Raw genomic sequence first — 24,358 nt, forward strand, 5'->3', positions numbered from 1 at the left:
TCACCATCCCACAGGAGGAGGACATTGTCAATATATCTCCCCCAGAAGACTAGCTCAGGTCTTCTGTTGGTCTTGACGACATCCTTCTCCCGCTTGGCCATAAATAGGCTCGCCATGCTCGGGGTGAATTTGGCGCCCATGGCGACTCCTGTATTCTGTAGATAAAAGGATCTGCCAAACCAAAAATAGTGAGACATGGCAAACCTAAGTAGGTCCAACAAAAAATCTCTCTGGGTAGATAGTAAATTGGTATCTTTTCAGAAATCGTTCCACTGTTTCAAACCCATCATGATTAGATATAATGGTATAAAGAGAAGCAACAGCGGCAGTGGCCATAATGTAGCTCTCCTAGCACTTGATCCCACCAAATAATGAAATAACCTGAGCTGAATCTTTGAGAAAAGATGGAGTCTGTGAAACCAATGGTTGCAGGAATCCACCAATATATCTCCCAAGAGGCCATAGATTTTGTGATTTCCTTTCCTGCAACCACGCAGAGCTGTTTAACTCACTGCGATTATTGCTAGCAACTATAGTCGCTGTCAATAATGGCATGTAAAAATCTGATATGCTGGTTGTACCCAAGTCAATCGGTGGCTCAACTTGGGTATAAACAGCCTGCCCATAGATGGTTCAAATCTTGGCTGGTCCCTGCTAAACGGGCTGAGATTCGAACCATCTATGGCCAACTTTAGTGAAATCTAGTTGGCTTTTATTAACACCTTCACTCCTTTAAATTTTTTAAATTTGTATATAAAACTTGAAATCTGTGTTTATTTGTAGTGCCAAATTAAAATAAAATGCTCTGTACCAGAGACATGGTTCACATATGTAATTAACCATAATTTGTGTCTGAACCCTAAAATTTGCAGCAAAACTTTTAGTTAACACTTATTTTTATGAACTCCTACATTTCTATCTATATGTGTACGAGGCTTTAGCCTCAGTCTGAGGTTTAGAGCGCTCTGGAGCAGGTTTTCATCAAGCATGTCTCTGTACATTGCTGCATTCATCTTTCCCTCGATCCTGACTAGACTCCCAGTTCCTGCCACTAAAAAACATCCCCACAGCATGATTGCTGCCACCACCATGCTTCCCTGTAGGGATGGTATTAACCAGGTGATGAGCAGTGCCTGGTTTCCTCCAGACATGAAGCTTGCCATTCAGGCCAAAGAGTTCAATCTTTGTCTCATCAGACCAGAGAATTTTGTTTCTCATGGTCTGAGAGTCCTTCAGGTGCCTTTTGGAAAACTCCAGGCGGGCTGTCATGTGCCTTTTACTGAGGAGTGGCTTCCATCTCGCCACACTACCATACAGGCCTGATTGGTGGAGATGGTTGTTCTTCTGGAAGGTTCTCCTCTCGGCACAGAAACGGTGGAGCACTGTCAGTGACCATCAGGTTCAAGTCCCTTCTGCCCCTATCGCTCAATTTGGCTAGGCAGCCCACCCTAGGAAGGATCCTGGTGGCTCCAAACTTCTAAAACTCAGATGATGGAGGCCACTGTGCTCATTGGGACCTTCAATGATGCAGACTTTTTTCTGTACCCTTGCCCAGATCTGTGTCTCGATACAATCCTGTCTCGGAGGTCTACAGAAAATTCCTTGGACTTCATGGTTTGTGCTCTGGCACTGTTAACTGTGGGACCTTATATAGACAGGTGTGTGTGTCTTTCTAAATCATGTCCAATCAACTGAATTTACCACGGGTGGACTCCAATCAAGTTGTAGAAACATCTCAAGGATGATCAGTGGAAACAGGATGCACCCGAGCTCACTTTTGAGTTTCATGGCAAAGGCTTTGAATACTTATGTACAGGCGTTTTCATTTTTTATTTTTAATAAATTTGCAAATGATTTCAAACAAACTTCTTCCATGTTGTCATTATGGGGTATTGTTTGTAGAAATTTGAGGAAAATAATTAATTTAAGCCATTTTGGAATAAGGCTGTAACATAACAAAATGTGGAAAAAGTGAAGCGATGTGAATACTTTCCGGATGCACTGCAATTGTGACATTTTGCAGAATTAGCAATATAAGTACTTGGTGAAACAGCTAACCTTGTGCCAGTCCCAGGGATGCATGTAATCTACATTCGTTTGTGTGAAGAGGGCTCTTTTAAGAGTATACCACCTTTAATCCCTGGATGAGACCCTCCATTTTTTGGCTTCTGGCTGCTGCCCTCTGAGTGAGACCTTGAGTCTCCCACACTGGGACCGGTCTCCAGCTGGGAACTCTGAGCTGTTCTCAGACCTGACTACCTGTATATAACAACCCTGCACACCTGTGTACTCAGACAGGTTGCAGGCATCTAGCAAAACCCGGGCAAAAGATTGAAAGTTCCAATCGATAAAATCCGGAGAAAGCCAAAAACACAGCTTTCTACGCTCAGAAATTATAGTCCTTGAACCTTACATTAACCTTAAATGTGAATCTTCTGTCACATTTTCGTATATTCTCACAGTGACAAGGCCTCGCACTGTATATATATATATATATATATATATATATATATATATATATATATATATATATGTGTATGTATGTATGTATGTATATATATCACACATGCATAGACACACACACATTCTGCCTTTAGAAGCACTGAATTTCTGTCAGGACTACATGTCCCATGAGGCATTGCTCCTCACACATTCACAAGGTCTCAGGCACTTATTGACATGTATGGACAGTGCACTGAGCTGTATGTGTGCTGTACTGTATTTCCTGATATGTAAATAAATAATGCATTCTGCATTCAGGCCAATTAATCATCCTCCAACAAATTTCTCGCCGCTGAAATTTTACAAGTCAATACCGACCCCGATGGGTGATTTATCATACTCACTCTACAAATTGCCTCTGTGACATTTACCCTTGTAAACATTTATATTCCTCACCCATTTTCGGTGGAGGTACTGTCCAAATTGTCACTTCACCTTCAGGCCCCCTACTATATGTGTGCAACTTCAATGCCATCTTTGAACTGGCTAGGGACCGCCTGGGGGGTGGTGGTAGACCCTCCCCCTCCTTTGTGGACTGGGCACAGGTTTATGGTCTCACGGAGGTATGGTGCTGGAAACATCCAGAGGTTTGTCAATACTCCTGCCACTCGTACTCTTTCAGCACCATGTCTCTGATTGACCTGGCGTTTGCCATGAGGGACACCCTTCCCATTGTGTCTGCAGTGTCCTACTTGCCTAGGGGGGTCTCATATCACGCCCCACTCTGTGGACCTCCTCCTCCCAGGATCGGGCCCTATTTGGCGCTTGAATTCTTACTGGCCGGAGGATGAGATGGTGCAGGGAGAATGTAGAAAGGGCATTGTCGGCTACTACAAAGATAACCTGGGTACAGTGGGCTCATCCACAGAGTGGGGGGGCCTTTAAAACCACGCTAAGGGGTACCTTTATGTCCATCACTGGTGTGATATGCAAAAATAATAGACAAAGCACTGCAGAATTAGAAACAGCCATGTTAATAGCAGAATCTGCCTATGCTTACTAACCCGATTCTGACACGAGAAATATATGGCTTCAGAGCCGCAGGGAGTATGAACTCCGTTTGTTAGATCTTACACAAAAACACATGTTGCACGCCACCCAGAAAGTATCTGAGTATGGTAACAAAGCTGGCCGCCTTTTGGCATACCTGACCAGACCCGACCATCCTATTTCTATCCCACGTATCCTAACTACACAGGGCCAGACTAGCGCTAATTCAGAGGGCAAGATGGAGACTTTCCTAAACTTTTACAAAAACCTTTACACATCTAGAGTTGACTACACCGAAGAGACTACCTGGCTGACTTTTCTCTCCCTTCCCTATCGCCTGAGGGGAGAGATGAGTTGGAGGCACCTATTTCGGTTACCATCTCGCAACTACCAACACATAAAACACTAGGCCCGGATGGTTTTCTGTCCGAATGGTATGCCCAATTCAAGGAACTAATATGCCCATTTCTCTTACATACATATAACAAAGCCCAGGATATCAGAACTCTCCCCCCTCCATGCGGGAAGCTCTGATCATACTACTATTAAAACCTCGCAAAGACCATCTTAAGTGTGATTCATATCGCCCGATATCTCTTACTAATGTGGATGTTAAAATCCTGGCCAAAGTGTTGTCAAACCATTTGAATGCAGTACTTACGACTCAACAGTGATCAAGGGGGCTTTATACCAGGGAGGTCCACTAGAATGAACATTCGTAGACTGTTCCACAATATACAATACCCACATGACTGCTCCCCTACCCGTGCTATTGTATCCCTAGACACCTGCAAAGCCTTTGATAGTGTGGAATGGCCTTAGCTTTTCCAGGTATTACAGCTGTATGGCTTCGGCCCCCGGGTAATAGCTTGGATAAAACTCCTCTCTACCTCTCCAGTCGCTCGTAGAGTCAACTCGCATGTAACTGTTTCTTTACAGATTACCAGGGTCACAAGGCAGGGATGTCAATTGTTACCTCTCCTCTTTTCCCTGGCTATGGAGCCACTTGCAGTACGAATTTGTTCCTCCCCCTTAATTAAGGGTCTTCCCATTGCCACAATAGAGGAATGAGTTTCGCTACATGCGGATAATACCCTGGCATACCTGGCTGACACCCTCGAGTCCCTCCACACATTGCTCTCCGAAATGAACACCTTTGGTGACTACTCTGGACTCCAGGTGAATTGGGATAAGTCAAATCTTTTTCCCCTTGGACACTGCTGCAGCCTCCCAGATTCCCCCGGACTCCTGATTACAGGTTGTGTCCTCCTTTAGGTATCTTGGAGTCATGGTGCAGACACCTTTGTCTACCTACATAGTCAATAACCTTGATCCCCTATTATCTCAATTACAAGAGCAAGCCAGACGATGGATGGACCTGCCTTTGGATCTTAGGGCAGAGCCAATGCCCTTAAAACGATCTACCTACTTAATTACTGTATGTTCTGGCAAACTCCCCTTGTATAATCCCCAAGTCTATTTTTAAACGTATTGACACGATCTGCACAGCATTCCTATGGAATGGCCGATCCCCTCGGGTGGCACTGGAAACTCTAGGGCTGCCGACGTAACTGGCGGGTTAGGCGTTTTATCTATACTATCTAGCATCTCAACTGGTCCATGTACATGTGCACCCGGCTGCAGCGAATGCATGTACCACCACAGAGGGAGCCATTGCGTCTTCCCTAGAGACCCTCCATAACATTATCTATAGAGGCTAGGTCCCAGAACATCCATATTAAAAACCTCCCTTTCATTATTCGCACCATTGTCGCAAAGATATCTAAACAATCCTGGCTGACCTCCCCCAATAACCCTTTGTTGTTTAATCCCAATCTACAGGAACTGTACTCCCTACCTGACCCCAATCGCTGGTACTCTAAAGGGGTTAAATACCTATGTCACTTATATAATGCACAAAGCTTCAAATCTTTCCACCAGCTGCATACTGACTCTGACTTGCCACGCTCATAACTATTTTATTACTATCAGCTAGGACATGCTGTTCGTACCCAGTTTGGTTCCTTGGATGACCCTACCCCCGCTGGAGAAATTGTACCTTGAAAGGCACCCGACCCCACTGAACTTGTCTCTACTTACTATGCTGCCCTCGTTACTGATTTTAATCCTAGATTCCGTAGGGCTCAGGCAAAAGTGGACCTCTATGGACAGCTCCCTGACGGATGATGACTGGTCGAATTTAGTGAAAGATACAAAACCTCAGTTATTTCATCTAGGGACTGAATCATACACATTAAAATCTTTCATCACTCATCTTACACCAGCTAGGTTACATAAAATGGGATTGACACCCTCAGCTAGGTGCTTCAGGGGCTGTGGCCAGAATGCTGACTTCCTTCACTGTTTTTGGTCATGTCCAGGGGTCCAGGACTTCTGGACGGAAGTGGGCTATTTCATTTCATCAGCGATAGATCTCCCGAATATTGCTCACCCTAAGAACAGTCTCCTGGGAATCTTTGGGGAACTACACATACCACCACTAAGGATGCAGGCAGTGAGACATTGTCCCGATGCACGGCTGCAGAGATCGGGAAATGTCTCACTGCCTGTGATTAGTGCAGCGCAGTGCCGACTTCCTGGCGGGCTCTGCACGTGGGGTGTGTGAACACGGCGGAGCTCATCCTTAACCACCACATGCTAAGAGATTACTTCGTATTCTGTACTTCTATGTTAAAAAAACATATTGCTATCTTGGAAGGGAACACAGACTTCCCTGAAATCCCTATGGTTAAAATTAATTAATGACTTTGTAACGTTATATAAACTTACATTTGAACTCCGGAAACAGAACAAGACATTCCATAAAATCTGGAGGCAGATGGATAGCTCGTCCTCTGAAACTTGCCCCAGAGTGAATGAGTTTCCCAAAACTCTTGGTCATGTCTTGTGTCTTAATTTGCTGATTCTCACTGGTACCTATGCAACTTACGATGCTAATGTGATCTACTTTTGTACCTCTACAAATTCGAATCATATCTGTTAGTGCACTGCCTTTTATTATTGCTTGACAGAATGTAATACTTGTGAATGCATATCAATGAACAACCATAGTTTTCTTTCTTTTTGTATGTTGGTTTGTCTTTAAATACAATAAAAATATCTTTTAAAAAATAAATAATGACATTGGCTGTATGTTTGGGGTCGTCATCTAGCTGCAGAATAAATTTGGGGCCAATCACGTGCCTCCCTGATTGTATGGCATGATGGAAAAGTATCATCCTGTATTTCTAAGCATTGAGGACACCATTAAAATTGGGCAACCTTGAGGATTGTAGACACAGTGGTCGGCTAAATAAAATTAATGCAGCAGATGAAAGACACATCATGCTTACTTCCCTTCAACATCAGATGATGTCCAACTGTGCAATCAGCACAGAACTGGCAGAAACCAGTAGCATCCAGGTATGCTCATCTACTGTCTAGAGAAGTAAGGCCAGAAGTGGTCTTCAAGGAAGAACTAGCCAAAAAGCCATACCACTGACGTGGAAACAAGGTTAAGTGACTCAACTATGCTTGAAAATATAGCAGCTGGGGTGCAGAAAAATGGCAGCAGGTGCTCTGGACTGATGAGTCAAAATTTGGAATATTTGGCTGTAGCAGGAGGCAGTATGTTCACCGGAGGGTTGGAGAGCGGCAAAATAATGTGTCTGCAGGCAACAGTGAAGTATGATGAATTTTTAACTCCCTCAAAGTAGCCTGTCTACTAAGTGAAATCAGATTTAAGTAGACTACAGTCAGCAAAGAGAGCTTACTTTACTGTACAAGCGCAGTTAAATCACAACTAAAGCAGCTGTTTGCTTCCCCGTGGTTTCCAGAGCTCTCCAACTTTTAAATGCGGAATTAAAAGTCAGTTGGTGGGAAAAGTAAAATAGCAGTTCCAATAGAACCCTGCCTGCCAGAGCTATGAAAAAGTACAGACCTACTGTATAAACAAAATAAAAAGGAGGTCTTACCCTTGTGGTCAACTTGCAGATTAGGTAACAGTAGACAGACAAGCCCTACTGATAAGAGGTATGGAGAAGCTGAGCTATGAGGAAAGATTAAGAACTGCAGTAAAGCTGGGTACACGCACGCAGATCCCCACATCAACATAAGCAATGTTGATGCAGAGATCTCTCCCACTGTGCTATTGCATTCACTGGATATTGACATTTATAAGCAATAATACCAGGGATTGTTGATCTAGGGATTATCTGAATGCCTTCTGGGGGGTCAGGAAGGAATTTAGTTTTCCCCTGTTGCAGCAAAAAGGATCATGCTATGCGGATAGGAGGCTTCCTCTGGATCAACTGTGTTTATAGGACTGTCTATGGAGGTTTTCTTCTTATTTATTTTCCTTTTAATTGAACTAACTGGACTTGTGTCTTCTTTAAACCTAACAATGAAAAAGTTTCAAAGGGAGAAATTGCCTATTAAAAGGAGTCTGGTAAAGGGAGAGTAAGTGGGTAAGTTATAATGTCCTTTAAAAACCCAAGGGTAGGGTGTTTTAGGAAGATTGGTTCTTATTAGGAACATTGCTACCAAAAACGCAGAGAAAATATGTTGTATCCTTCTCTATAGGAAATATAAAAAGGTCTTGTCTGGAAAGAAATTGTGGTTACTTAAGATAGGAGATAAAATTAAGTGGGTAGTGAACATACCATACTGCTTAAAATATTTACAGGATCTGTTGCATTAATTAGCGGGTCTTTGGTTGACTTTATTGGTAGTGTATCGCCAATCAACGTACCATCTCAGTTTTGATATATTTAGCAACTGTATTTTACAAAAGGCCAAATAATGTAAACGGAAGTGCAATACTGCCAATTTCTCCCATCTATTCTGTGCTTGCCCATATGTAGGCAGCAACTGGTAATCTTTTTTTTTTCACTGATTTTGCTGTGTTTTTTTTTTTTTTTTTTAAATCGGAGCATACATAAAGAGACACCAGCAAATCAGCTTTCAAGTGATTGCCAGACCGTTGTTCCTAATTTTTACAGATAGTCTACTGACTGGAATGGTACCAGCTGATTGGAGAAAAGCCAATGTAGCACCTATATTTAAAAAGGGCCCAAAATACATCCCTGGGAATTACAGACCAGTTAGCCTAACATCGATAGTATGTAAACTCTTGGAGGGGATGATAAGGGACTATATACAGGATTTTAGTAATACGTACGATATAATTAGCAGTAATCAGCATGGATTCATGAAGAATCGTTCTTGCCAAACCAATCTATTAACCTTCTATGAGGAGGTGAGTTGCCATCTAGATAAAGGAAGGCCTGTAGACGTGGTGTATCTGGATTTTGCAAAAGCATTTGACACAGTTCCCCATAAACGTTTACTGTACAAAATAAGGTCTGTTGGCATGGACCATAGGGTGAGTACATGGATTGAAAACTGGCTACAAGGGCGAGTTCAGAGGGTGGTGATAAATGGGGAGTACTCAGAATGGTCAGGGGTGGGTAGTGGGGTGCCCCAGGGTTCTGTGCTGGGACCAATCCTATTTAATTTGTTCATAAACGATCTGGAGGATGGGATAAACAGTTCAATCTCTGTATTTGCAGATGATACTAAGCTAAGCAGGGCAATAACTTCTCCGCAGGACGTGGAAACCTTGCAAAAAGACCTGAACAAATTAATGGGGTGGGCGACTACATGGCAAATGAGGTTCAATGTAGAAAAATGTAAAATAATGCATTTGGGTGGCAAAAATATGAATGCATTCTATACGCTGGGGGGAGAACCTCTGGGGGAATCTAGGATGGAAAAGGACCTGGGGGTCCTAGTGGATGATAGGCTCAGCAATGGCAGGCAATGCCAAGCTGCTGCTAACAAAGCAAACAGAATATTGGCATGCATTAAAAGGGGGATCAACTCCAGAGATAAAACGATAATTCTCCCGCTCTACAAGACTCTGGTCCGGCCGCACCTAGAGTATGCGGTCCAGTTCTGGGCACCAGTCCTCAGGAAGGATGTACTGGAAATGGAGCGAGTTCAAAGAAGGGCAACAAAGCTAATAAAGGGTCTGGAGGATCTTAGTTATGAGGAAAGGTTGCGAGCACTGAACTTATTCTCTCTGGAGAAGAGACGCTTGAGAGGGGATATGATTTCAATTTACAAATACCGGACTGGTGACCCCTCAATAGGGATAAAACTTTTTCGCAGAAGAGAGTTTACCAAGACTCGTGGCCACTCATTAAAATTAGAAGAAAAGAGGTTTAATCTTAAACTACGTAGAGGGTTCTTTACTGTAAGAGCGGCAAGGATGTGGAATTCCCTTCCACAGGCGGTGGTCTCAGCGGGGAGCATTGATAGCTTCAAGAAACTATTAGATAAGCACCTGAATGACCACAACATACAGGGATATACAATGCAATACTGACACATAATCACACACATAGGTTGGACTTGATGGACTTGTGTCTTTTTTCAACCTCACCTACTATGTAACTATATATCATATTTATTGATAAATGGTACAATATGCTACAATAAGTTTTGTTATCTTGAATATAAATCCAAGTGCAGAAGGCAGAGCCTCTCAGAATTTCCCTTAGTAAAGTTAATTATGACTTACCAGAACTACTGGATTGCTGTTTGTACATTTCTATCTGTTCTTTGGCTTTTAACAGCTGTTCCTCTAATGCTCGTATCCTTCCTGCTGCAGCTCCTTGCTCGACTGGACCATCAGGTATCCTAGAAAACACATGGCCAACATGAAAAAAAGGGAAGCTTCCTTGACTTTGCAGATGTACCCTAAACTCCTCAAGGAAATCCCCTGGCAAACATTGCTCCATTCAGTAGTATTTGAAGTTTCAGGTTTAACACCACAGGTCTTTATTAGACACAATATAAAACCATATGCTGTATGGTAGGTTGCCTGCAAAATGCAACCAATTATGAATATTTCTAAACTGTCATACGCAAATGTAAAAACTCAATATAACAGGCTCACTTTACAGAAGGGACTACAAAGCAGATTGTTATCCCATCTTTACTCACTTGCAACCCTAATCAACTGGCAGACCATCTGAAATTTTTGTGTATGTTTTTACTTGCTAAGCAAGTCAAAACCAACATATAACTATGCATCCTTCCGCTCTTCCACATGACATCACTTAGGTCTAACATTGGATGCCCAGGTAAGAAGCGTTGCACTGTGGGCAGATATGAAAGTGTAAATCGTGCCCAATAACTGGAGCAGATCATGGCAGAGGGGGTATGTATTGACTCTTAATGTAACTGGTAATGAAAAAAAAGTGTTTTATTTTGAGATAGAGATATTATATATATTTACACACATTTTTATATATATATATATATATATATATATATATATATATATATATATATATATATATATATATATATATATATATATATATATATATATATATATATATATATATATATACATATACATACACACACACATACACACACACACATTTTGTCATGTTATAACCAAAAACAAATGGATTTTATGTAATAGACCAACACAAAGTGGCACATAATTGTGAAGTGGAAGGAAATTGTTAAATGGTTTTCAACATTTTTACAAATAAATATTCTGAAAAGTGTGTCCTGCATTAGTATTCAGGTCCCTTTACTCCGATACCCTTAACTACAATCTAGTGAAACCAATTGCTTCGGAAGCCACCTAATAAATCTGTGTGTAATTTAAACTCAGTATAAATACAGCTGTTCTGTGAAGCTCTCAGAGGTTTATTAGAGAACCTTAGTGAATAAACATCATGAAGGCCAAAGAACACACCAGACAAGTCAGGGATAAAGTTATTAAGAAGTTTAAAGCAGTGTTAGGTTATAAAAAAAAAAAAAAAAATATCCCAAGCTTTGAACATCTCACGGAGCACCGTTCAATCCATCATCCAAAAATGGAAAGAGTATGACACAACAGAAAACCTACCAAGCCATGGCCGTCCACCTAAACTGAGACGCCAGCAAGGAGAGCATTAATCAGAGAAGCAGCCAAAAGGCCAATAGCTATATAAATCCTGTATAATAATAAATAATAATATGGTAACTCTGGAGGAGCTGCAGAGAGCCACAGCTCAGGTGGGAGAATCTGTCCACAGGACAACTATTAGTTGTGCACTTCACAAATCTCGCTTTTATGGAAGGGTGGCGAAAAACACTGCACATCACCCTGAACACACCATCCCTACCGTGAAACATGGTAGTGGCAGCATCATGTTGTGGGGATGCTTTTCTTCAGCAGGGACAGGGAAGATGGAGCCAAATGCAGGGCAATCTTAGAATGGCCTAGTCAAAGACCTGACCTAAAACCAATTGAGAATCCGCGGCAAGACTTGAAAATTGCTGTTCACAGATGCTCTCCATCCAATCTCCAATCTGACAGAGCTTGACCTATTTTTATAATATATTATTTATATACACACACATACATTACAATTATATATATATATATATATATATATATATATATATATATATATATATATATATATATATATATATATATATATATACACATACACATATACACACACACACACACATACACACAGGGCTTTTTTTCCCTCAGAGAATAGGTGCTGGAACTCAACCATACCCGCTACACACACATACCTGCCAAATGGCATAAAAATAGTAGCTTTTCCCTGTGCATACAACCCCTCCCTCCACTGCCCTCATTTCCTCCCCCCTCCTTAAAAACGTCACCATTTGCCACGTGTCTTACCTTTGTTGCAATATTAAGCTGAAGCACCCATCCGGTTGTAGTACCTCCCAGCTTACCAGACTATACCACAGACACTTACAAGTGAGATCATGCAGTAGGAGCATCAACAACTGGTCACCAGAGAAAAAATGGAGACCACAGAGGGTGCAGCCTACCATGCGCCCCCTACCGCCCATGACTGCACTGAACCTGTGGGAGCTACTGGTAGATAAGCTATCACTTGTAAAAGCAGAAGCTGGACTTCTGTGTTGCCAAGTGATAGTGGTGAGCAGGGTACAGAAGACCTGAGCCAGAGGTGGTGGAACTGAGTTCCCCCTTGTTCCTGCTGAAAAAAAGCTATATATATTATATATATATATATATATATATATATATATATATATATATATATATATATATATATATATATATATATATATATATATATATATATATATATATATATATATATATATATATATATCCCTCACATTTTTGTAAATATTTTATTATAATTTTATTATATATTTTCATGTGACAACACTGAAGAAATGACACTTTGCTACAATGTAAAGTAGTGAGTGTACAGCTTGTATAACAGTGTAAATTTGCTGTCCCTTCAAACTAACTCACACAGCCATTAATGTTTCAACCGCTGACAACAAAAGTGAGTACATCCCTAGTGGAAAATGTCCAAATAGGGCCCAATATTTTGTGTGGCCACCATTATTTTCCAGCACTGCCTTAAACCCTCTTGGGCATGGAGTTCGCCAGAGCTTCAGGAGGTTGCCACTGGAGTCCTCTTTCACTCCTCCATGACATCACGGGGCTGGCGGATGTTAGAGACCTTGCGCTTCTCCACCTTCCATTTGAGGATGCTCCACATATGCTCAATAGGGTTTAGGTCTGGAGACATGCTTCGCCAGTCCATCACCTTTACCCTCAGCTTCTTTAGCAAGGCAGTGGTCGTCTTGGAGGTGTGTTTGGGGACGTTATGTTGGAATTCTGCCCTGCTGCCCAGTTTCAGAAGGGAGGGGGATTATGCTCTGCTTTAGTATGTCATAGTACATGTTGGCATTCATGGTTCCCTCAATGAACAGTAGCTCCCCTCATGCAGCCCCAGACCATGGCACTCCTACCACCATGCTTGACTGTAGGCAAGACACAATTGTCTTTGTACTCCTCACCTGGTTGCCGCCACACATGCTTGACACCATCTGAACCAAATAAGTTTATCTTGGTCTCATCAGACCACAGGACATGGTTCCAGTAATCCATGTCCTTAGTCTGCTTGTCTTCAGAAAACTGTTTGTGGGCTTTCTTGTGCATCATCTTTAGAAGAGGCTTCCTTCTGGGACGACAGCCATGCAGACCAATTTGATGCAGTGTATGGTCTGAGCAATGACAGGGCCCTATTTGGACATTTTCCACTAGGAGTGTACTCACTTTTGTTGTCAGCGGTTTAGACAGTAATGGCTGTGTTGAGTTATTGTGAGGGGACAGCAAATTTACACTGTTTTACAAGCTGTACACGCACTACTTTACATTGTAGCAAAGTGTAATTTCTGCAGTGTTGTCACATGAAAAGATATAATAAAATATTTACAAAAACGTGAGGGGTGTATGCACTTTTGTGAGATACTGTGAGATAGAGATATAGATATCGATATCTATCTATCTCCACACACGCACATATACATATACATTACATACCCTGGCCGGATTTATTATTTCTTGGCTATTTTTCACAGAATATGAATAACAAAAACTTTTCTATCACTCATGGTTAGTGTTTGTCTGAAGCAATTTATTATTATCAATCAACTGTTTACTTTTTTTTTTCCCCTCTGAAAGGATTTTATTAACATAAAAGATAACAAAAAAAAAAAGGGGGGGGGAACTTCCTTACACACAGAAGCATAATATTCAAGAAGTACAATGCAAGACGGGCCTCACGTCCTCCCACCTATTCAAATCAAGTACAGTAGTCTGTTGCCATGCAAGTAAACAGCCCTCACTCAACATAACAACATGTGAGTTAAAGAAGCAGTCTATCCAACACTAGATCTACCGGAGAAAATCCTGGGGTGTTCAATAAGGGGGCCCACATCAGATCAAATTATCTGGTCGGCCCCGGTGTTGAAATATATATTTCTCTAATCTTAGAGTGTCTCCCATTTGGGATATCCATTCCCATAGAGTAGGAGAATTCTCCAGTGTTGGAAAAGAGCTCTACCAACTGCCTTTTTTGGGTTGTCTTCAATTGGTAGGTCGACAAGAAAACCCAGAATACATGTTTTGGGGTCTTGTGGGACACTGACCTGGAATACTTTGTTGGTGGTTGTGAGGAATCCTGTCCAGTATAGGTGTAGCTTTGGGCAACGCCATAATAGATGAATGAGGTCCCCATGGTCACTAGAACACCTTGTACACTCAGCGCCATCACCTATGCCCATCCCATGCAGCCTTGCGGGCGTGAGGTGGACCCTCGGGACAATGTATAGCTGGGACAGTTGTTGTGCTGTGTTAAGCGAGCACACCTGTATTGCCTGCAAGACCTCCTCCTACTGGTCCTCCTCGAAAGCACCCACATCTCCCTTCCAATGGGATATGACTTTGATAGGAAAGTCAGTTAAGAATATGGATAGCAACAGAGTATGTCCTAGATATAAAACCCTTGAAATGAAACACCTCAGTCTTATAATGAAAGACAGGGGCCGGGCATTGTGTAAGGATCACTACCTGTTTTTGCCTTAATTGCGTGTCGCAGCTGCAAATAAGGGAAGTACATTGATCGGGGCAACCCAAATTTTACCTGCAAGTCTACAAAGGAGAGTAGTTAACCATTAGAAAAAATATGAACCAGATGTGTAACACCATGAGACCTCCACCGCTTTGCACATGTCAGGAGTAACAATTCCCCATAGTACTTATTGTTCCATATAGGGCTATACCCCATAAAGCCATTAATATCCTGTAACTGTCAATTTTTTTCCACACTTTCTGCATCAGGACATATGTGGGGAAAAGTTTATTAGATTTGGCAAAGGATAAAGCTTCCAGCCCCGTGGCCACACTGTATGAGCCCGTAACATGCCGCAAAAGGGTTGTGGTTGGATCTTCACGATTCCCCTCCCCCCCGTATTAGACTCATTGGCATAGCTCAGGCAATATGTTGTAGCTGGGCAGCCAAGTAATAGTGTCAGGGATTGGGAAGGGCCAGTCCCCCCGCCTCCTTAAGTTTCTGAAGTTGTTACAATCTAATCCTCGGGGTTTATTAAGCCAGGTAAAAGGCACGTAGTAGGAAATTAATAACAGAATATTTTAAGCCGGACTAACATAGAGCTATTCTGCAGAATGTACAAAAGTTGTGGTATGAAAATCATCTTGGTGAGATTTACTCTACTTACCAATGACATTTTTAATTTGGAACATATTTTAGTTTTGTCCCTAATGCAGCCTAGTAATGGGGAAAGATTAAGGGATACATAATCGCATGGTTGTGGAGTGACAAAGACTCCCAAATATTAAAATTTAGGTGACACCGGGATGTCATGGAGTGTAGGGCCTTGCGCAGGGACAGAATCTAACATCAAAAATCGAGGATTTACTCCAATTGATCACTAGTCCCGAAAACTATCCAAATCGCTTGATAACCGACATTGCTTCCCCTAGGGACCAGGACGTGTCTCCCAATAGTAACATAGCATCATCAGCGTAAAGCATGAGTTTTTCATACATCTGGCCATATTTAAAGCCAGTTATTAAAGGGTTGGAGCGAATCAGGGCGGCCATGGGTTCTATGGCTATGACAAAGAGTAAAGGGGACAGAGGGCAACCCTGTCAAGTCTCTCTATGTAATGGAAAAGGAGCAGACACACAACCTGCTTCTCTAACAACTGCCGAGGGGGAGCTATAAAGTAGTAGTACCCAGAAAATAAACACGTCCAAACCCAAACTTGTTCAGTGTAGCCCCAAGGTATTGCCACTCGATGCTATTAAATGCCTTGTGGGCATGCAACGAAAGCAACGCCCTATCACCAGAGTTGTCAGCCTGGGACCTGGGCATCTAGTAAACAGCTCTGAGACACCGATAAGCAAGGCAGCTCAATCCCCTTTAAGAATTCCTGTACTTACCCTGGTCAGTGTGTCTGCTTAGATTAATAGAGGTCAGATAAAGGTAAAAGTCCACCGGAGTATTTACCACCTTTCCTACTTTATTATGTAAAAGCTGTTGTGACTGCACTATTTTCCCCAGCAGCCTCCCAGTCTGTTCCCCCTCCTCGTAAAAGGCCAGTTTATTAAAAATGTTTATCTGCTTTGGAAGCATCGAAGCGATTAACTGCATCCTGGGCTGCTACCCATGCTTCCCTAGCACCATCTCCCGAATTGGCAATATACTCTGTCTCCAAGCGTCTCACCAGCCGGGCAGCCTGCTCCCTTTGGACAGAGGTGTTTCTTTATATAGCGTTAACCTCTGATATAAATAGACCCCTCAGGAACACTTTAAAAGCGTCCCAAGCAGCATTCAAATCAGAGTAGTTAGCATGTCTCTGCCAGTAGTCTGAAATTTAATTTGCAATTTTGGTATGGGAGGGAAAGATTCAGCCAGAAGGCACTGAGAGTTTCCATGGTGCTCTTGGCAAAGCAGTTGCCGGCCTAACCGTTAAGCGAACCATTAGAGGGGAGTGGTCTGAGATACTTCTAATTAAGTATTGCACTTCCTCTATAAGCAGGGAGGTAGATGTTTGTACATAGACACATCAATTATGGAAAGGGATAAGTGAGTTTAGGAGAAACACGAGAATTGCCTTTCTCGGGTTTCGGAATCGTCAGGGATCTATCCACCCCACTTCCTCTACAAATTTTGCCAAGGCACACCTTGCCCCTTGGAGTCCTGCTACAGGAGGGGGGTGTCCATCCAGCATCGGATCTAAAATTCCGTTAAGGTCACCCACTAAGATTAAAGGAATATAAGGGTTGCCCAACTGGTAAGACAACAGGTCACTAAGGACTAAAGGATTAAATGGAGGAGGTATGTATACAGCAGCTAGGATAAACGTCAACTGAGAAATTCTGCATAGCAAAAACACATATCTTCCCTTTTGGTCAATCACCGAGTCTATTAACTGAAAATCTAAGGACCGATGTATGAAGATACTCACCCCTCTAGAACAGAAGGTATGAAGAGAGTTATACGCCCATCCCACCCATGCAAGTCCCACACGACAGGGTTTCTGGCGTCAAATGAGTTTCCTGCAAAACAGACATCATAGGGAGGCGTTTCCTGAGAGCGGTGGACACCACGGTACACTTAAGGGGGTCATTCATGCCTCCAATGTTCCACAAGACAATAGAAGTATAGGTCATCATGAGGTCGCACAATAATGTTACTGTAAATGCTCATTCCAGGCCACACTCCGCGTCACCCAGGAATGCGACAGATTGTTAGAACGATAGGGTTCAGAGGGTCTGGCAGAATCTAAAGTACATAGCAAGGTCAAGAGCACCGAGGTCAGTATCACATCTTTTCCATGCAGGCATGCAAGGACAAATAACATGCTGGAAACAAAGAAAATAAAAAATGAAACAGGAAACATATACTGCAAAGGGGGAGCCCCAGTCAGTAACAGTAACAACTGGTGGGTGTAAAAAGTAATCCATCCTGGTCTCTGCAGCAACAATCAGGTAGAAACCAGCAACTTGAGACAAATTGTAATCCAAAAATAGCCTTGGTCGCATAAAGAATACCTGCGCTCATTTCCAGGAAAAAAAAAAAAGGGGGGGGGGTATGTTTCTCTCAGGCGTGTAAACCGACATCCATATTGTCTGTTTACACGACCGGAAGACGCATACCCTCGTGTAGAGGGTGAATCATGTAGATTCACATCAATAGAGTGGCGACGGTCCTCAGGCACGATGGTCATTCCTCCTCATCACAGGTTTTCTAGTTTGGCGAAGCAGGTTGTAATTTGCATCCAGCCACGCAGAGGCCTCTGCTGCTGATTCAAAGAATTGGGCCCGGCCCCCAGCTATCACCCGGAGCCTGGCAGGGTATAGCATAGTTGGCCTGGAGGCGCTGGAGCCTCCTCTTCACCTCCCCAAATTTGGCTCTACGACATTGTACTTCTGCCAAGAAGCCGGGGTAAAGGACACACTCGCCCCATTAAACTGCATATTGCACCGCTCCCTGGCCGGGCGAAGTATAATCTCTTTATCTTTAAGGTTAAGGAGTTTGGCCAGGAGAATGCGGGGAGGATGACCGGGTGGAAGGGGTCTGGGTGGGACTCTGTGCGCTCTTTCCACCGAGTAGAAAGTGGTGAATGTCTCCTTGCTAAATACCTCAACCAGCCAGCTTTCCACAAACTCTGTGGGGTACCTCCGTCTTTTCCAGGAGCCCCACAATGCAGACGTTATTCTGCCTGAGGCGGTTCTCAATGTCCTCATTTTTAAGTTCCTTGGCTGTTGCAATCCTGGCTGTGATCTGCACATCTCCGATAAGAGGAGTCATTTTGTCCTCCACTCAACTGACACGGCCCTCCACTGCTGTAGTGCGTTCCCTGATTTTTTTGTATGTCATGGCGAATCAGCCCCACCTCCTCCTTTAAGCCTCCAAAGGGTTCCTGTAAGGTCTGCACAGAAGCCGTGAACTTGTGTACTGCCCTTAGTATTTCAGCCAGAGTCGGCTGTTCAGTACCTTCCTCCTCATCCTACTCTGCAATCCCATGGAAATGCTGGTCTGATGTAGCCTGGGGGCCCTGTGTGGATGACTCTCCTGTCTGCAGGGCATGAAAAATGTCAGGGGTAGCGTCCAGCTCCTCATTTGAGGGCCGCTCTGCTAGGCTATTTAGCTTCTGGGTATAATATACCATATCTTTGGGCATGTCCTTCCCCTGGGCTTTGAAAGTTTTCTAAAGGGGCCTACCAGAGTTTGTCTCTGTGTGTGCGCTGTGCACGCCATTTTGGAGGTCATGCTGCATCTTGTCTCCTTTCAGCTGTTTTCAGGTCAGCAAGCTTTGTGTGGAGCCGGCGGAGATACCCGAGGGGTCTAGAAAGGGATCAAGCAGGTCTGATGCCGGTAAATCGACCGGGAGAAGGATCTTTACAGGGTAACTGCAGGGAGCTCTTTGAGACATGTCCTCTCATATGCCGCTCTTGACCACACCCCGTGTTGACCTTTTTTTAAATCATAATCACAACAGAAACTACGCAAATGACCCTGATCAAAAGTTTCCATGCCTGGTGATTTTGGTCTGATAACATGGCACACAAGTTGACACAAAGAGGTTTGAATGGCTATTAAAAGGTAACCATCCTCACCTGTGATCCGTTTGCTCGTAATTAGTGTATGTGTATAAAAGGTCAATGAGTTTCTGGACTCCTGACAGACCCGTGCATCTTTCATCTAGTGCTGCACTGACGTTTCTGGATTCTGAGTCATAGGGAAAGCAAAAGAATTGTCGAAGGATCTACGGGAAAAGGTAGTTTAACTGTATAAAACCGGAAAGGGATATAAAAAGATATCCAAAGAATTGAGAATGCCAATCAGCAGTATTCAAACTCTAATCAAAAAGAAGTGGAAAATGAGGGGTTCTGTTGAAACCAAACTACGGTCAGGTAGACCAATTAAAATTTCAGCCACAACTGCCAAGAAAATTGTTCGGGATGCAAACAAAAACCCACAAATAACGTTAGGTGAAATACAGGACTCTCTGAAAACATGTGGTATGGCTGTTTCAAGATGCACAATAAGGAGGTGCTTGAAGAAAGATGGGCTGCATGGTTGAGTCGCCAGAAGAAAGCCATTACTATGCCAATGCCACAAAGTATCCCGCTTACAATACGCCAAACACAGAGACACGCCTCAAACCTTCTGGCACAAAGTCATTTGGAGTGACGAGACCAAAATTGAGTTTTTTGGCCACAACCATAAACGCTTTATTTGGAGAGGAGTCAACAAGGCCTATGATGAAAGGTACACCATTCCTACTGTGAAACACAGAGGTGGATTGCTGATGTTTTGGAGATATGTGAGCTACAAAAGACAAAGGAAATTTGGTCAAAATTGATGGCAAGATGAATGGCAGTATGTTATCAAAGAATACTGGAGGAACATTTGCATTCATCAGCCAGGAAGCTGCTCATGTGACGTACTTGGACATTGCAATATGATAATGATCCAAAACACAAGGCCAAGTCGACCTGTCATTGGCTACAGAAGAATAACCGACCGCGGCCATCTTAGTGGTTGGAAACAAATGCTACCTTTATGCAGACTGCTGATTTTGAACATGCCTGTTTATTTGCTAAAATGTGAGTACCCTGGATATTTTTTAAAATAAATGCGATCGATCCTGGTTTTAAAGTATTACACCATGAGGAGTGCCTTCTTTTGTATCTTATGTATGCATCTCTGAATAATCATCTGGGGGCACTACAAGCCCCAGCCATCTATGACCCTCATGAAATGGTTTTGTGGCTCTGTGGATTTATCATGCTTGTTTGACCACCTGTAATTTGGTGGTCCATTCTTTTTTGGTAAGAGGCCTGGTGTGTTGATGTTCGGTGGAGGATAAGTTCGTGCTCACCTAATTTGTGTCTCCGTTTAAACAGTGGGTGGTTCCAGTTGTTTTCCCTGAAAAAGGACTTTATCATAAAACACTATGGACTTTTACTTTTAATGTTAAGTTATTGTCACCATACAATTTACGTCAGGCGCTTTACTATCATTACTAGCGCAGTGATTAATCCTGAATTTAAAGTCTATAATAATGTGCTAATGTGCTAAAGTAGGAACAGAGGGGCGCCAGACTAAGTGAAGTATTAAAATCGGTCTAAAGAAGCCCCCTTAGCGCCCTCTTTACTTCTGAATGCCAATCATCTTCCACGTCTGGCCCAGCGCCATCCTGTGGTTCACGCTGGTCACGGCTATGATCAGCTGTCCTCTGCTTCCTGGTTTCTAATTCTTAGATCCCCTGCAAATACCATCTATGCTTGAGGCGGCCATAGGCCATACTGACACTTACATAGACGCCAGGACTGGCGATTCCATTACACATTCCTATTTGATTTTTCAATCTTGTGAGTTGTTTTTACCAATAAATACCAAAGACTTTACCAAAGACTTGCCTTAAAATGAAGCACTCCAGCAGTGTGCTATCACCACTGACAGGGCTTCCATCTTCAACTGGTCTTCGTTCTGGGTTAGCGGGCTCCAGCTGGTTGACTGACCGAGCCTCGATGACATCACTCCCGGGATGCCAGCCACTGAGAGGGCAGTATGCATGCCAGCTGCTACTAAAGTAGATCACTCCTAAACGGTGGACATTTACGAGATATTTATTTATACTGACAGGTAAGCTTATAATAAGGCTTACCTGTAGGTACAGTAAACAAGCAGACTTTACTACCGCTTTAAAGGCCCTGCAATAAAATACAGTTTTTCTTCCAGAAATGCACTCAACGTCTAACTTTCCTGTTGACCTACAACAAATGTGTTTTTCTGAACCAAAACCTCATATATTGGTGTCTCCTCTGCCCTGTTGGCTTTTGTTAAACTTTCAGTATTTAATGCCCACTCCTTATCTTAATATGGGGAGAATTGTTTGGTAGTCCATGACAAGAACCGGGAGAAGATAACTTGCAAAGTATGCAAAGGAAACAGAATTGCTCTAAATTTCTGACACAAGCAACAGATATTTTCTAGCTGGCATACAAAATACCTTTAACTGTATATATAACAAACCAAAAGGAACCAAATAAGTTTATTGATAGGGGTTGCATATACTAAAGATGGACTACTGAACAGGCGGTACTGCCAGAAATACGAGTGCAGCAGAGGGATTTGTTCATCCACACAGTTTAACATGGATACAGACATCTGTTAGATTTCTTTCCTTCAGCCAGCTTGAAATCTAAACGTATGGCTAGATTTGGTCTGTGTGTGCATTACCCCTTTGGCCCTTAGAATGCATTATACTGCTTCATTGTTTAATTATGTGCAGTAAGAGTGGCAACACAACAGCCAGATTATCAGTGGCGATAGTGTTGCTTCTAAAAATTGGGAGACAGCACATGGAAATGGGAGGATCGAATCAGGTATTTTGAGAAAATGAACACATTTATACTAGAGTTTCTGTACACCGGGAAAGGATTTACCGTATTTTTTTTTTGGTTTTAAACAAAATACAAATAATTTTTGGGGGGTTTAATGAGATGTTAAAAGATTTTGAAGTGCAATTAACATACTGTAAACTTTCTAAAAAGTATCACACTAAGTGAAAAAAAAAAAAAAAAAAAAAAAAAAGCACATACAAATTAGGTAGACTTTAGTAATAAAACATACACACAGTACTGTGAACAATGACTGGACGGGTCGGGTCAGGTCCTTCTAGTTGATAAGAATCAGAGAAGGGGAAGGAGTACACCAAGTCCTGCAGCTCCTGAACATTGGGCAACAGAGTAAACAAAGCAGGGTGTAGGTCTTGGAAATAAAAGTTTATGAGTGACATTAAGTTGATAAAAGTTATTGACATCACTGGCTACCATCTGCAAGCAGGTCTCTGAATGCAGATGCCGTTAACCAGCGGTCATTACCTTACTTAGTACCACTGCTTCACAACCTGCTCAACCTCTCCAGTGACACTTATTCTGTTCAGCACGGATAATAAAGGTGTAATATACGCTTTAAAATGTCTAACTTCAAGGTCTCCGCCAGTTATTGCTTTGCCAAGATACTTGATTTTCAGATGCCTGAGTCTGAACATTTGGGTTAAGGCTAGGTATATTCCTGGCAAAGCAAATGAATTGGCGGATGCACAGTCTCGTTTTCAAATAGAGCGTTTCAACTGCCTTTTGCCAAATGCGGATCCAGTGGGTTTAGCCTGGCCGGAAAGTTTATGGAAGCTCATCTAACACAGGTGTTAAGTGAAAAAAAAATGAAATTGCCCCCTCCACCATGGCGGGATGTCAGTCAACCTGGTGGTTATGGACTTCTTTTCTAAATATGTATGGTTTTGACTTCAATTTGGTTTCTGAAGGCTTGGTGTTGTTATTTCTAGACTCATTGTTTAGCAAAGGTTATTCATGGGCATACATTAATAAAATCATTTTGGGCATTTCATTCTTCATGAAATTAAACAATCTCCCATCTCTATTGAGTTTTTTCACTGTAAAACAAGCATTAAAGGGTATAGGAAAATGAAAAGTTAGACAGAAGGACTCCGATCACTCCAGAAATTCTAGATAATCTTTGCAAGGTTACAGAATCTGTCTGCTGGTCAGAGCTGAGGCAAGGTTGTCCAAGGCAGCATTTTCAATGGCTTTTTTTGCAGCCCTCAGAATCTCTGAACTAGTTCCGCTCACAAAAAAGCAACTCGGTGGCATTCATATGTCGAATGTACTGGAAAAGTGATGGGGAAGTAAAGATTTTACTGAAAACAGTCTAAGTTCGCCCTAACACACTTTTTTCAATTATTGCAGGTTTACAGAAAATAGTGTGGATTGTCTGACACTCCTTCATTCATTGGGCCAACCAGAGAGCAGGTCCCTGAATCTATACTGAGAACCTGGGTTTAGAGCATGATAAGTTTAGAGAATTTTGGGAGGCGGAGTATAATTTGGGCAGATCTACTTGTAGTTTTGGGTAAATTATACCAGAGTTGGCCTCCACCAGACATTTTGCTTTTACACTTAGGTGGCAATGATTTGGGCAAGGTCAAATCTCTTGCATTAATTTTTTCTATGCGTAATGATATTATGAGGTTTCATTTGTCCTCCCCAATACGATTTTAGTCTTCTCAGAAATAATTCCTAGACTAAAGTGGTTGAACTCTGCTTCTCAACGCCCACTCGAAAAGGTTAGGAGGAGGTTAAATAGATCAGTGGAAAATTTTTTAGGTCCATTTGTAGGGTTTTCATATCGCCACACCGAATTGGAGGGTGGACTCCTTGGGCTATATAGGCCTGACGGGGTCCACTTATCCGATATTGGATTGGATATTCTCAATGCAGGTTTCCATACCTGCATTGAAATGGCCGCGATGTGGGGGTCTGGGTGACAGGCGTTTTTGGCTGTCTTCTGGGTGATTTTACCCCCACTGGTATGTATTCCAGCTCGAGCCGTAGTGGCTCAGCTGATGGCAGTTGTTTAAAAGAAAT

The 24,358-nt window shown here is 42.5% G+C and overlaps 1 protein-coding gene across 1 annotated transcript in view; it reads right to left on the reverse strand.

The window, feature by feature from the left end:
- Positions 1-24,358, reverse strand: part of FUT8 (fucosyltransferase 8) — a gene marked incomplete in the record, with an annotated part of 204,138 nt that overhangs the window by 112,624 nt on the left and 67,156 nt on the right. The window contains 1 exon segment of the mRNA XM_073608564.1: positions 10,076-10,194. Within this exon segment, the coding sequence (XP_073464665.1) occupies positions 10,076-10,194 (119 nt within the window).

Source organism: Aquarana catesbeiana, linkage group LG13 (assembly GCF_042186555.1).
Source record: "Aquarana catesbeiana isolate 2022-GZ linkage group LG13, ASM4218655v1, whole genome shotgun sequence".
Classification (NCBI taxonomy): domain Eukaryota; kingdom Metazoa; phylum Chordata; class Amphibia; order Anura; family Ranidae; genus Aquarana; species Aquarana catesbeiana.